Here is a 15,212-nt window from a genome sequence, read left to right as displayed (position 1 = left end):
TGCGATGGCATCTCCTGTGCATAGGCCTCTTTAGATCACCCCACAGATTTTTAATCAAATTTAGGTCTGGGCTTTAGCTGGACCATTCCAAAACTTGAATCTTCTTCTGGTGAAGTCATTTCTTTGTTGATTTGGACATATGCTTTGGGTCGCTGTCATGCTGAAAGCTTTCTAGCAGAAGCCTGAAGGTTTTGTGCCAATATTGACTGGTATTTGGAACTGTTCATAATTCCCTCTACCTTAACTAAGGCCTCTGTTCCAGTTGAAGAAAAACAGCCCCAAAGGATGATGCTGCCACCACCATGCTTCACAGTGGGTATGGTGTTCTTTTGGTGATGTGCACAAAACATATCTTTTGGAATTATGGCCAAAAAGTTCAACCTTCGTTTTATTAGACCATAACACATTTTCTCACATGCTTTGGGGAGACTTGAAATGCGTTTTTGCTAAATTTAGCTTGGATGGTTTTCTTCATAAGAAAAGGCTGCAGTCTTGCCACTCTACCCCAGACCCAGACATATTAAGAATACGAGAGATTGTTGTCACATGTACCACACAACCAGTACCTGGCAGATATTTCTGCAGCTCCTTTAACCGCTTCAGCCCGGGTCATTTGGCTGGCTAAAGACCAGAGCACTTTTTGCGATTCGGCACAGCGTCGCTTTAACTGACAATTGCACGGTCATGCAACGTGGCTTCGAAAAACAAAATTGGCGTCCTTTTTTCCCCCACAAATAGAGCTTTATTTTAGTGGTATTTGATCACCTCTGCAGTTTTTATTTTTACGTGATAAACAAAAAAAGAGCGACAATTTTGAAAACGCATTATTTTTTACTTTTTGCTATAATAAATGTCCCCCAAAAATATGTAAAAAAACATTTTTTCCCTCAGTTTAGGCCGATACATATTTGTCTACATATTTTTGGTAAAAAAAAATAAAAATCACAATAAGCGTATATTGATTGGTTTGCTCAAAAGTTATAGCGTGTACAAAATAGGGGATAGTTTTATGGCATTTTTATTTGTTTACTAGTAATGGCGGCGATCACCGATTTTTAATCGTGGGTGCAACACTATGGTGGACATGTCAGACAATTTAGACACATTTTTGGGACCATTGGCATTAATATAGCGATCAGTGCGATTAAAAATGCATTGATTACTGTAAAAATGTCACTGGTAGTGAGATGGTTAACACTATGGGCAGTGAAGGGGTTAATGTGTGTCCTAGTACGTATTCTAACTGAAGGGGGATGGGACTGTACAGGGAAACTAACAGATCACTGGTCATACTCTGAGCAGAGAACTGACAGATTGTCTCTTCTTACAGAGACCCAGAAACTGTGTTTACACATACAGTTCCGGGCTCTCTGTGTGCCCCGAGCGATTGTGCGAGCCCGGTGGTGATTGAGACCGCCGGGCACTCGCATTGGCTCGGAGAGTGAGTGGGGTTGGATGGGCGTACATACACCCCCCAGTGGCCGCAGGGCGTTTCGCCCAGCCGTGCCATTCTACCGCAATACAACTGCGGTGGCTGGTCGGAATGTGGTTAATGTTGCTGTAGGCCTCTTCGCAGCCTTGCTGACCAGTTTTCTTCTCATCTTTTCATCATTTTTGGAGGGATTTCATGTTCCGTTGTGCCATATTTTCTTACTTGATGATTACTGTCTTCACTGTGTTTCATGGTAAATTTTTTGTACCTTTCTCCTGACTGATACCTTTTAAGATCTCTATGATGCTTTGGAAGCTCTCTGCGTTCCATGGCTTTTGCTATAGGATGCGACTAAGAAAATGTCAGGAAAGACCTACTAGAACAGCAGGACTTTAGTTGGGGTTAATCAGAGGCACGTTAAATAATGGCAGGTGTGTACTGACTCCTATTTAACATGGGTTTGAATGTGATTGCTTAATTCTGAACACAGCTACATCCCCAGTTATAAGAGGGTGTGCTCATTTATGCAACCACATTATTTTTTTTTACAGTTTATAGCTCATATTAAAGGTGAAAAAAGTTCTGAAATTTCTCTTTGTCTTATTTTTTTTTAAATCACAGAAACCTGACATTTTAACAGGGGTATGTAGACTTTTTATATTCACTGTATATCTAGCGGTCATTAACTACTTCAATACTGGGAACTTTCACCCCCCTCCTTCCCAGACTAATTTTCAGCTTTCAGCGCTGTCACCCTGAATGAGAATTGCGTGGTCATGTAACACTGTACTCATATGACATTTTTTTCACACAAATAGAGCTTTCTTTTGGTGGTATTTAATCACCGCTGAGCTTTTTATTTTTTACACTACAAATAAAAAAAAGGCCATTTTTTTTTTTTTTTAAATGCATTTTCTGTTTTTGCAAATAAGTAATTCCTCTTGTTAAAATTTGACCAAAAAATGCTGCTGCTACATTTCTTTGGTAAAAAAAACAAAACAACCCTAATCAGTGTTTATTTGGTGTTGGCAGTGGTGGGGGACAGACAGGTGTTTTATGGGGACACTGACATATGTATGGGGACAGAGGTACCAGTGGTGCTTGGTGTACTGTTTGTGGGGTGATCTGCAACAGTTCTCTGTGTAAAGTCATCCTCACTCAGAGAACTGTCACAGATCTGCAGATTCTCCCCCTGCACTGAGCGCTGCGGGGAGAACTGTCACAGAGACACGTCTCTGTTTACATTCGGACAGCTGTGATTGCACACAGCCATCATGTGATCGGGAGGGCCAATCACAGCGTCCATAGCCCAGTCTCTGCTCAGCTGGATTAAGTGGTTATAATGATCACAGGATAGAGAGCTGCAGCGCACCTTGTGGATACGCTGCAAGCACTCATTCTGAGGGACGTTCAGAACGAGGAAAGGACCACCCGGCCGTTTATGTGCAGTGCCGGGTGGGAGGTGGTTAAATAAGCCCAAGAGCATTGGTTCCAATATTAACCACTTCTGCCCCTGAAGAATTTACCCATTCCCTGACCAGGCCATTTTTTGCAATACGGCACTGCGTTTTTTCCCACAAGTAGGGTTTTAATGTTTTACTCTATAAACAAAAAATATACAGACAAGTTTAAACAAAACAATTTTTTTAAATCTTTTGCTATAATAAATATTCAAAAAATAAATAAAAACAAATGTCTTCATCAGTTTAGGCCAATATGTATTCTTAAACATATTTTTCTTAAAAACAAATTGCATATATTGATTGGTTTGTACAAAATAGGGGATACATTTATGGCATTTTTATTATACATTTTTTTCACTATTAATGGTGGTGATCTGTGTTTTTTAGTGGGACTGCAACATTGCAGCAGACAGATCAGACACTTTTATGGCACTATTGACATTTATACAGCGATCAGTGCTATAAAAATGCACTGATTACTGTGCAAATCTCACTGTCAGGGAAGGGGGTTAACACCAGGGGGCGATCAAGGGGTTAAATGTGTTCTCCGGGAGGTGTTTCTAACTGTGGAGGGGTGGGACTGACTGGAGGAGGGGAGAGATCTCTGTTCCTAATCACTAGGAACAGCAGATCTCTCTCCTCCCCTGTCAGAATGGCTCTCTGTCTGTTTACATTGACAGATCCCTGTATTGGCTCTCTGTGGAGCGATCGCAGGTGGCTGGTGGACATTGTGACCGCCGGCCATGCGCATCGGCTCTGGCATCGCACCTCGGGCGCCTCCCACAGTGGCCGACGTACACCTACGGCGGTTTGCGCAGCTGTGCCAACCTGCCACCGTATAATGATGGTGGCTGGTCGGCAACATATTAAGCCAACCTTATATCCATGGATTACTGTCCCTAATAACTTCCATGTACTCCATATTATCAATATATGCAAGATTGCAAAATGAACCTTACAGTGTTACTAAAGTAAAAAAAAAAAAAAGTATTAACTTAAAATAACAAATATGTTATACTCACCTGCACTGTGTAGTGGTATTGCGCTTGCAATACCACAACAAAGCCGCTTGCTACGGAAGCACACAGTGTCTGTGCACTCCTGAACTGCGTGTCTATGGAGCCGTGCTCCATAGTCTTATACCGTGGGGACTTGACAGCAGAAGTGGCCAATGGCTCCTTCTGTTGCTCAAGTGCTCTTCACACAGGGGAAAGGGGGGAGCAGAGAAATAGAAACTATAATTCTGAAAGAAAATAAAAACCATCTTTCTCCAAGTTAAAAAAACACTTACCAAGGTGGATACAGCATCTGTCCCCCGAGGCTCTAAGACTGAGAACCAAGCGATCAAACACTGCCAATCCATCAGTTCTCAGGGCTCTCAGCAGAGTCACCACTGTCTGCTCTGCCCCCCCCCCCCCGCCTCCACTCACTGGAATGCTGGGCTGTGGAGGGGGTGGGAGCGGCCAGCTCATGCTCTGTAGCTCACTGAGCCGGTTGCCGGTCTAGGCATGTGGGCGGATCCCATTTTCATTGTGACAATCTTGCCCCAGCCTGGACTGGCTCTGTGATGTCAGCCCACTGTCTGCTGAAAACGTGTCACAGGAGTGCAGAACGAACTGTACTTCTGTGATTCATAGGCGAAGTACAGCCAAACAAGCTTTGACTGTACTTCCTTTAACCGATTCCCGACCAGCTCACGCAGATATACTGCGGCAGAATGGCTCCCCTGAGTGAAATCCCGTACGGGTACATACTTCCCTTTTTTCGGCCACCAGAGGAGCGCACCCTGCTGCACGGCAGGGGACCCGATCACCGTTGACCATGCGCGATTGCCTGCATAAGCACCAGCACGTGCTGGTGCTCGTGCAGTTTGAACACACTGAGGGAACACACAATTAATCCCTTGATCACCCCCTAGTGTTAACCCCTTCCCTGCCAGTGACATTCACACAGTAATCAGTGCATTTTTATAGCACTGATCGCTGTATAAATTCCAATGGCCCCAAAAAGTGTCAAAAGTCGCTAATCTGTTTGCAGCATTACCGCTAAAAATCGCAAATCACCGCCATTACTAGTAAACAAAAAAAAAAGTAATGAATCTTTCCCATAGTTTGTGGACACTAACTTTTGCGCAAACCAATCAATATACGCTTATTGCGATTAATTTTTTCCCCAAAAATTATGTAGAAGAATATATATTGGCCTAAACTGATGAAGAAATTAGTTTTTTAAGAAAATTTTGGGGGATATAACCCAAAAAGTAAAAAATATTTTTTCAAAATTGTCGCTTTTTTTGTTTATAGCGCAAAAAATAAAAACCGCAGAGGTCATCAAATTAGCACCAAAAGAAAGCTCTATTTTTGGGTAAAAAGTGTGCAAATTTAGTTTGGGTATAGCGTCGAACGACAATTGTCAGTTATAGCAACGCAGTGCCAAATTGTAAAAAGTGCTCTGGTCAGGAAGGGGGAAAAAATCTCCCGGGGCTGAAGTGGTTAATGTACTAAAGTAAAACATTTTTAGCTTAGTATCACTTTAAAACTGAGAAATTGCCTACGTCATTAAACAGAAGACGTGTTACATATACAGTATAGGAAGTTGGATATGGGTTTTCATCAGAAACCTATTTTCTGAATGTTCATGGTGAATGACAATCTACAAACTGTTCAGCTTCCATTTCAAATTCCAGAAGATATTTACTGTTCTCAGTCTATTAGTTTGGGGTGGTAATAATTTTTGAAATGGCTCTGTTGAATCAAATGTATACAATTCTCTAAATTAAGGTATTAAATATCAATTTTTAGTAAGTGGGGAAGGTCAAGACTCTTATCTGTGTTTTTTGTTTCTGCTGACAGTGGGATGCCTTTACAGTACCAGAATTGCAAAACTTCTTGCTTATTTTGGAAAAAGAAGAACGGGAGAAAGTGCAACATGTCCAAAAGAAATTTGTAGCCTTTCGTCAGCATCTGCAAGAAGCTCTTAAGGATACCAAAAAGAACTAATTCTTTTGAACGTCATCAAAACAAACTGGGGTCCTTTTAGAAAATTCAGCCTACCTCTAAAACGTCCATACAACAATTTTAAATTAAACGTTGTCTTAGAATTTTTAGGGGCACTTTCAATGGCAACTGGGAAATTGCACTTTTTTGTTTTTACCCTTTTTTTGTTGCATTTTTTTACTGGACCAAAAAACATGAGGTTTCTTGCCTTGGTTTGATACTTGGTTGCTGAAGAGGTCGGATGAACCCTAGTACCTGCTTTGTAACAAAGCTTTCCAGTGTTAAGCATCTTTAAAGTTTATACCCTGAAAACCCACATGCACCTTGTAAGAATTGTCACACCCTGAAGTAAACCTTAAGGTTCATGTATCCTTCCATGCATACTATTTATTGTAAAAAAAAAAAAAAAAAAAAAAGAAGTTTAGGTGGAAAATGTGAAACATTCATAAAGGCTTCTTGGCATTTGGTAATGCACCACAGTTCCTGTAAGCAATCAGCATGCAGAATACCATTCAGCTATACTATTCAGGTGTCATTGAGCCAAGGCTGAAGTCTTAACAAATCAAATACCTTGTTTTAAAATAATTGATGGAAATTGGTGTTTATGTTCGAAACAGGAGTTTTTTTTTTTTAGTTTTTTTTTATTATATTACAGCACGTCAAAATAAGATTTCACTTATAAGTGCACATACAACCAGAAGAGGTTACATCTGTATGAAGCATGTTTCAACGATCAACTGTCTCACATGCTTTTCGTGAACTTCCCACTGAATCATACTTAGTGTTACTTCTGAGTATCTCATCAACCACAATACATTTTACATCTTCAGTTCTAATCTGACTCCCTCCAAGTGCGTTACGTGTTGTGCAACTGTGTGTGTTAACCCAGTTGCAGAAGGAGAACTAAAGGCAAATTTGCTTGGTAAATTGTGGACACTGCTTAGATGTAGTGTTATAATACCAGCCTTAAGATTTCCTTTGCACTAAAAATATTTCTTGTGCATTGTAATTGCAGTTTGTTCTAGCTTTCAAAAATGTAAAATTATGGTAAACAACCAGGGTTAGAATTTAAGTTGTATATACTTTGCTATTAATTTAAAAGTTCCTTCAGCAAAATTATTAAAAATTAAGATCTGTTATAAAGCTGCTGTGCATCCTTTACTTTTAATCATTTGCAAACAAAATCAGAATTCCCAGCAAACAGCGTCTTCAACTCGTTCTGTCAATAGTGGGTGATGGCGGAAGCAATTATGTTGGACCAAGAAGTACACTGCTCAAAAAATAAAAGAACACTTTTTAATCAGAGCATCATAGCATTAAGTCAATTAAACTCCTGGGAAATTGATCTTGTCAGTTAAAGCGGTTCTGCACTCATAATAATACATTTGCCCATTCTGTTGCCTCTAGACCGTACATTTGATAATGCCACATGTGTTTTTTTTTTTTTAATAATCTACCTTTTGTAATTCGTAGTTTTTTTATTTTCCTACCCTGCGGCGATGGGCGGTCTCTTGCGGGGATCAGCATCATTTCCTGCTGAAGCCCGCACTGTCTCCTGGGATCTCGTCCAAGTAATCCCAGGAGACATTGCGGCTATTACAGCTGAAATCTCGCAAGATTTTGGCTGTAATAGCCGAAATCACACGAGATTTCGGGTGTATTAGCCGAAATCTCGCAAGATTCCGGGTGCATTAGCCGCAATGTCTCCTGGGATTACTTGGACGAGATCCCAGGAGACAGTGCGGGCTTCAGCAGGAAATTATGCTGATCCCCGCAAGAGACCGCCCATCGCCGCAGGGGAGGAAAATTAAAAACTACGAATTACAAAAGGTAGATTAATAAAAAAAAAAAAAAAACATGTGGCATTATCAAATGTACGGTCTAGAGGCAACAGAATGGGCAAATGTATTATTATGAGTGCAGAACCGCTTTAAGTTACAGAGGGGGTTGTTAATCAGTTTCAGCTGCTTTGGTGTTAATGAAATTAACAACAAGTGCACTAGATGGGCAACAATGAGACAACGTCCAAAACAGGAATGATTTTACAGGTGGAGGCCACTGATATTTTTCCTACTCCTTTTTTCTGACAGTTTTTCACTAATTTTGCATTTAGCTAGGGTCAGTGTGACTACTGGTAGCATGAGGCGATACCTGGACCCTATAGAGGTTGCACAGGCAGTCCAACTCCTCCAGGATGGCACATCAATACGTGCCATTTGCAAAAGATTTGCTGTCTCAAGAGCATGGGGGAGATAGGCAGTTACTCTAGGAGAGCTGTAAAGATCCATAGAAGGTCCTTCACCCATCAGCAGGACCAGTATCTGCTCATTTGTGCAAGGAGGAAAAGGATGAGCACTGTCAGAGCCCTAAAAAATTACTTCCAGCTCGCCATTGGTTTAAATGACTCTGACCAAACCATCAGAAAACATGCTTCAAGATTGTGGCCTGAGGGCCCAATATCCTCTAGTGGGCCCTGTGCTCACTGCACGGCACCATGGAACTTGATTAGCATTTTCCATTGAATACTAGAATTGGCAGGTCCACTGCTGGAGCCCTGTGCTTTTCACAGACGACAGCAGGTTCACCCTGAGCAAGTGACAGATGTGAAAGTATCCGGAAAAGCAGTGGAGAACGTAATGCTGCCTGTAACATCTTTCAGCTTGAGCGGTTTGGTGGTAGGGCAGTGATGGTCTGGGGAGGCATATCCATGGGAAGGATGCACAGACCTCTACAGGCTAGACAATGGCACCCTGACTGCCATTAGGTATCGGGATGAAATCCTTGGACCCGTTGTCAGACCCTACGCTGATGCAGTGGGTCCTGGGTACCTCCTGGTGTACGACAATGTCCGGCCTCATGTGGTGAGTGTAAGCAGACAGTTCCTGGAGGATGAAGGAATGTATACCATTGAATGGCCCCCCACGCTCGCCTGACCTAAATACAATAGAACACCTCCAGGACATTATGTGTCGGTCCATCCAACATCACCAGGTTGCACCTCAGTCTGCTCAGGAGCTCAGTAATGCCCTGGCTCAGATCTGGGAGGAGATACCCCAGGACACCATCCGTTGTCTCATTAGGAGCATGCCCTAATGTTGTCAGGCATGCATGCAAGCACGTGGGGGTAATACAAACGACTGAGTACCATTTTGAGTTGCTGCAATGAAATTTCAGCAAAATGGATGATCCTGTTGCATAATTTTTTCACTTTCATTTTCGGGGTGTCTTCGAATTCAGCCCACTGTAGGTTGATAATTTTCATTTCCATCAAACAATGTGGTATCCTTTTGTTCCTAACACATTACCCAGTCCATATCAGTATAGATATCCAGCATGATATTTTTCCCCATTGAGATGTGATGTGTTTTCAAAGTGTTCCTTTAATTTTTTTGACCGTTGATCTTCCTGGCTCTGCAGTGCAAAAAAATCACATAACTGGCTAAAATGATGTAGTTTGCAAAAATCTAAGCACAATAAACAACAGAATATATGTATTTAATTTATATATTAAACTCTTAATATATTTTTCTTTTGCCATAAAGTGGTTTCAAACTCTTCTATATACCCAGTATACCCTTTGGCTATACTCAAAAGCAAGGGCCACCCTGGGAACGATTTCTCCTCCATTACTGTTATGGGAAAACCCAAAATTTTGGATTTTATTTTACTATTCTGATGATAACCATAAACGGTAAATTAAGAGGGCGAATCTCCACAGACCGCAATAAAAACTGACAGATGTTCTCATCCCTCTTCGCTCTATCCAAAATGAAAAATGACTGCAGGCATGTGGCACAGGCAGGCTAGGTGATGTATATGTACATCATCCAGCCTGTTTCGGGTTGGGGGCAGGCTGTGCTCACAGTGGATTGTGGATCCCAAAAGCAGCTAGGGGATCATGTGATTACATTACATTGTCAACAACTGCTATGAATACATTTAATTTCAGTAACAGCTGTGTGTCCTATTGCGTGATGCTGAGATTGGCCCACAGCTATCACATGCTACCTGGACCAATCACAGCACCCTGTACCATGTGATCTAGAGCCAATCACAAATCACTAGCAATCACAGCTGTTATAAATGTAACCCATTCATTATGGTTGAAAACATTGCTGTTGTGATCATCATTGTAACAGCAAAAAAAAATATCCCTGATCACACCCCCCCCCCCCCAGAGTAGTACAGCGTTGCAAAGCTGACCTCTAACTACTCTGATGAGAGTATGTCAAAAAAAAATTAAACATTTTAACTAAATATTTTTAAAAACGTTGGAAAAAAAAAAAATCAAATAAGAAAATATTTTATTATGTTATTTTACCAACCAGTATCCATGATCACAGTCACATCAGTCATATGATGACACTGTACTGCACTAGTGACGGCATGTTAAAAAAAAAAGTGAAAAAAAAATATTTATTTACAGTGCCTTGAAAAGGTATTCATACCCCTTGAAATTTTCCCCATTTTGTCATGTAAAAACGTAAATGTATTTTATTTGGTTTTCAAGTGATAGGCCAACACAAAGTGGCACATAATTGTGAAGTGGAAGGGAAATGATAAATGGTGGTGTTTTTTTTTTTTTTACAAATAAATATCTGAAAAGTGTGGCGTGCATTTGTATTTAGCCCCCTTTACTCTGATACCCCCTAATTAAACTCTAGTGGAACCAATTGCCTTCAGAAGTCACCTAATTAGTAAATCGCATCCACCTGTGTGAAATTGTATCTCAGTATAAATACAGCTGTTCTGTGAAGCCCTCAGAAGTTTGTTAGAGAACCTTAGTGAACAAACAGCATCATGAAGGCCAAGGAACACACCAGACAAGTCGGAGATAAAGTTGTGGATAAGTTTAAAGCAGGGTTAGGTTATATAAAAAAAAAAATATATCCCAAGCTTTTGAACATTGCATAGAGGACTGTTTAATCCATCAGCCGAAAATGGAAAGATTATGGCACAACTGCAAATCTACCAAGACATGGCCATGGAAGAAAGTGAAGGGGTAGAAAGGAGGAGGTGCAGGGGTGAGGGGAGGAGGAGCAGAGGGGAGGAGAAGGGAGGAGGAGGAGAAGGTGCAGGGACAGAATGTGGGAGGCACAGGGAGAGAAGGGAGGAGAACAATAAATTACTCAGCCTAGTTTTGACTCTGTGTTTACTGTCTGCTACGACATGCTGCACCATTCCAATAGGCATATCACACAGGCCTCCTTTGTGTATACAGGATGGTGGGAAAGGGGTGTGCATGACTAATAAATGAATCTGTTGTACTGCCCTGAATGGTAAAAAGGATAAGCTCATTGTAACGTAATGTAGCATCTGTGAGTTCCACTTCAAATTGCCTGATGTCTTCAGAAAGGGCTCAATATTTGCATCTCCTATGTCTTTTTCCCTACAGGTCAATAACATCCATTGTTTCTGTTTGTCAGCTAAGGTGGGAGAATCTGTCCACGGGACAACTATTAGTTGTGCGCTCCACAAATCTGGCCTTTATGGAAGAGTGGCAAGAAGAAAGACATAAGAAGTCCCCTTGGCAGTTTTCAAGAAGCCATGTGGGGGGGAAACCGCAAACGTGGAAAAAGTTGCTCTGGTCAGATGGGACCAAAATGTTACTTTTTGGCCTAAAAAAAAAAAAAAAAAACGCTATGTGTGGTGGAAAACTAACACTGGCAGCATCATGGGGTGGGGATGCGTTTCTTCAGCAGGGATAGGGAAGCTGGTCAGAGTTGATGGGAAGATGGCTGGAGAAAAACACAGGGCAATCTTAGAAGAAAACCTGTTAAGAGTTTGCAAAAGACTGGAGACTGGGGCAGAGGTTCACTTTCCAGCAGGACAACAACCCTAAACATACAGCCAGAGCTACAATGGAATGCTTTAGATCAAAGCATATTTACGTGTTAGAATGGCCCAGTCAAGGTCCAGACCTAAATCCAATTAAGAATCTGCGGCAAGATTTGATAATTGCTGTGCACAGATGCTCTCCATCTGACAGAGCTTGACATATTTTGCAAAGAACGGGCAAAAATTTCACTCTAAAAATATTGACTGAATATAAATGCATGCCACACTTTTCACGTATTTATTTGTAAAACATTTTGAAAACCATTTATAATTGTCCTTCCACTTCAAAATTATGTTCCAATTTGTGTTGGTCTATAACATAAAATACATTTATGCTTTCGGTTGTAACATGACAAAACGCCAACATTTTGAAGGGGTATGAATACTTTTTGAAGGCACTATAATATCTTAATTTTCCAAAAAATAGTGACAAATAATTGCAACTTCAAAAAACTTGCCATGCTAAATACACTAATACTACTAACATCAGACTGTCTACATTCTAAAAAGGGGGCATTTGGGGGGGGGGGGGGACATTTTTAATGTCCTTTAAGTATATATATATATATATATATATATATACACACACACACACACACACACATACATACATACATATATACACATATATACACATATATACACACACACACACACACACATACATACATACATACATACATACATACAATCTCACAAAAGTGAGTGCACCACCTCACATTTTCGATATTAGATCTTTTAATGCGCTTGTATAACTGTAAATTTACTGTCCCCTCAACATACACATGCCATTAAATGTCTAAACCACTGGCAATAAAAGTGAGCACACCTCTAAGTGAACATGTACAGGCCTGTCTGAAGTTTGCCAATGAACATCTAAATGATTCAGAGTAGGACAGGGAGAAAGTGCTGTGGTCAGATGAGAGCAAAATTGAGCTCTTTTGCATTAACTCATCTCATCATGTCTGGAGAAACAAAATGCTGACTATGACCCCAAGAACACCATCCCTACAGTCAAGCATGGAGGTGGAAACATTATGCTTTGGGGCTGTTCTTCTGTTAAAAGTACAGGCCAACTGAGATGCATTGAGGGGCCAATGGACGGGCCATGTATTTCAAAATCTTGCATAACAACCTACTTACCTCAGCCAGAACACTGAAGATGGGTCTTCTAGCATGACAATGACCCAAAACATACTGCCAAGGCAACAAAGGAGTGGCTCAATAAGAAGTAAATTAAGGTCATGGAGTGGCCTAGCCAGTCTCCAGACCTTAATCCTATAGAAAATTTATGGAGGGAGCTGAAACATCAAGTTGGCAAGCGACAGCCAAGAAACCTTAAGGATTTAGAGTACTGTAAATAGTGAACCAAAATCCCTCCAGAGATGTCTGCAAACCTGGTAACCAACTACAAGAAACTTCTTAACTCAGTGCTTGCCAACAAGGGTTTCTCCACCAAGTACTAAGTTATGTTTTGCTTGGGGATCAAATACTTATTTTATTCACTGAACTGCAACTCAATTTATAACATTTGCATCATGTGCTGTGTTTTCATGTGCGGTTCATATTATCTCTCGATCATTTAAAAATACACCTATGATAAAAATTATAGACCCTTTATTTCTTTGTAAGTGGGCAAGATTACAAAATCTACAGGGGATCAAATAATTATTTTCCCCACTGTACACACTATAGAAGGATATGTTTAGTTAATATTTAATTTCAGCGTTTTACAACCACCATAAGTCTATAACAAACCTGAACACCCAGGTCCTTCTCTACCACGGCCCCCCCTAAAATGTATGAAGCATGCCCAAGTGCATAATCTGACATTTACAAACATTAAACCGCATCTGCCACATAGCTGCAAAAGAGGTCAGCTTGTAAATTGGAGTCATCCTGCAAGGACATTCTTCCACTGCTTGGTCATCTGCACACACTGAAACTGCACTGTTAATCCCAAACTTTATATCATTTCTAAATATGTTAAAAATTAAGGATCCCAACACTGAAGGTTGGGTACACAACTAACAACCCTAGACCATTCAGAGTATGAATCATTACTCTCTGAATACAGTCTTTTAGACAGTTTTCTATCCATTTAGAAAATGAATTTCCCTAGCCTGTAGACCTTTACTTACATATTTGCAATGTGTGGGGTACTTTGCCAAAAATGTTTGCAAAATACATATATTCTATATCTATAGCCTCTCCTTTATCAAAGTGTTTGCTCATAAAAAGAAATAATTGACAACTTTGGGGTTTTGTGAATCCATGCTGCCTGTTGCTTAAATTCATTGTTTTATAGCAAAAAGGAATCTACAGTGCCTTGCAAAAGTATTCACACACCTTGGCATTTTTCGTGTTTTGTTGCTTTACAACCTGGAGTGAACTAGGATTGTTTCAGGATTTGCATCATTTAATTTACAGAACATGCCCACAACTTTGAAGCAAACAACAAATAGGACAAAATAACAGAAATGTGCATAACTATTCACCCCCCTCAAAGTCAATGTTTGTAGAGCCACCTTTTGCGGCTTTCAAAACTCCAAGTTGCTTTGGATAAGTCTCTATGAGCTTGCCACATCTTACCACTGGGATTTTTGCCCATTCCTCCTTGCAAAACTGCTCCAGCTCTTTCAAGTTGGATGGTTTGCGCTTATGAACAACAATCTATGCCTGACCACAGATTTTCTATAGGATTGGGGTCTGGGCTTTGACTAGGCCATTCCAACACATTTAAATGTTTGCCCTTAAAACACTCAAGTGTTGCTTTAGCAGTGTGTTTGGGGTCATTGTCCTGCTGGAAGGTCAACCTCCATCCTAGCCTCAAATCACACACAGAGTGGTACAGGTTTTGCTCAAGAATATCCCTGTATTTAGCACCATCCATCTTTCCCTCAACTCAGACCAGTTTCCCAGTCCTGCTGCTGAAAAACATTCCCACAGCATGATCCTGCCACCACCATGTTCCACTGTGGAGATGGTGTTGTTTGGGTGATGTGATGGGTTGGGTTTGCGCCAGATATAGCATTTTCTTTGATGGCCAAAAAGTAAAATTTTAGTCTCATCAGACCAAAGCACCTTCCTCCATACATTTTGGGAGTCTCCCATGTGCCTTTTCGCAAACTCAAAATGTGCCATTTTGTTTTTGCTGAAAGTAATGGCCACTCTGGCATAAAGCCCAACTCTATGGAGCATGCAGATACTCCAGTCTCTGCTGTGGAACTCTGCCGCTCCTCCAGGGTTACCGTAGGTCTCTGTGCTGCCTTACTGATTAATGCCTTCCTTGACCGGTCCGTGAGTTTTGGTGTGTGGCCATCTCTTGGCAGGTTTGCAGTTGTGCAATGTTCTTTCCATTTGGTTCCGATAGATTTGATGGTGCTTCTAGAGATCAAAGATTTGTATAATTTTTTTTTTATAACCTAACCTTGACTTGTACTTCTCAACAACACTGCCATGAAGACCAAGGAACTCTCCAAA

At 40.8% G+C, this 15,212-nt stretch overlaps 1 protein-coding gene across 1 annotated transcript in view; it reads left to right on the top strand.

Annotated features, from left to right (window-relative positions):
• RASSF5 (Ras association domain family member 5) overlaps window positions 1–7,034 on the top strand; it is a 96,266-nt gene extending 89,232 nt beyond the window's left edge. Inside the window, exon 5 of the mRNA XM_077481166.1 lies at window positions 5,748–7,034. Within this exon, the coding sequence (XP_077337292.1) occupies window positions 5,748–5,894 (147 nt within the window). The 3' untranslated portion in view covers window positions 5,895–7,034. The remainder of the gene's footprint in view (window positions 1–5,747) is intronic.
• Window positions 7,035–15,212: the final 8,178 nt, after the last annotated feature.

Source organism: Lithobates pipiens, unplaced genomic scaffold (assembly GCF_037356315.1).
Source record: "Lithobates pipiens isolate NorthernLeopardFrog02 unplaced genomic scaffold, aLitPip1_a1.2 Scaffold_16, whole genome shotgun sequence".
NCBI lineage: Eukaryota > Metazoa > Chordata > Amphibia > Anura > Ranidae > Lithobates > Lithobates pipiens.
The sequence above is the reverse complement of the archived record's forward strand: the minus strand, read 5'-3'. Positions and strand labels throughout refer to the sequence as shown.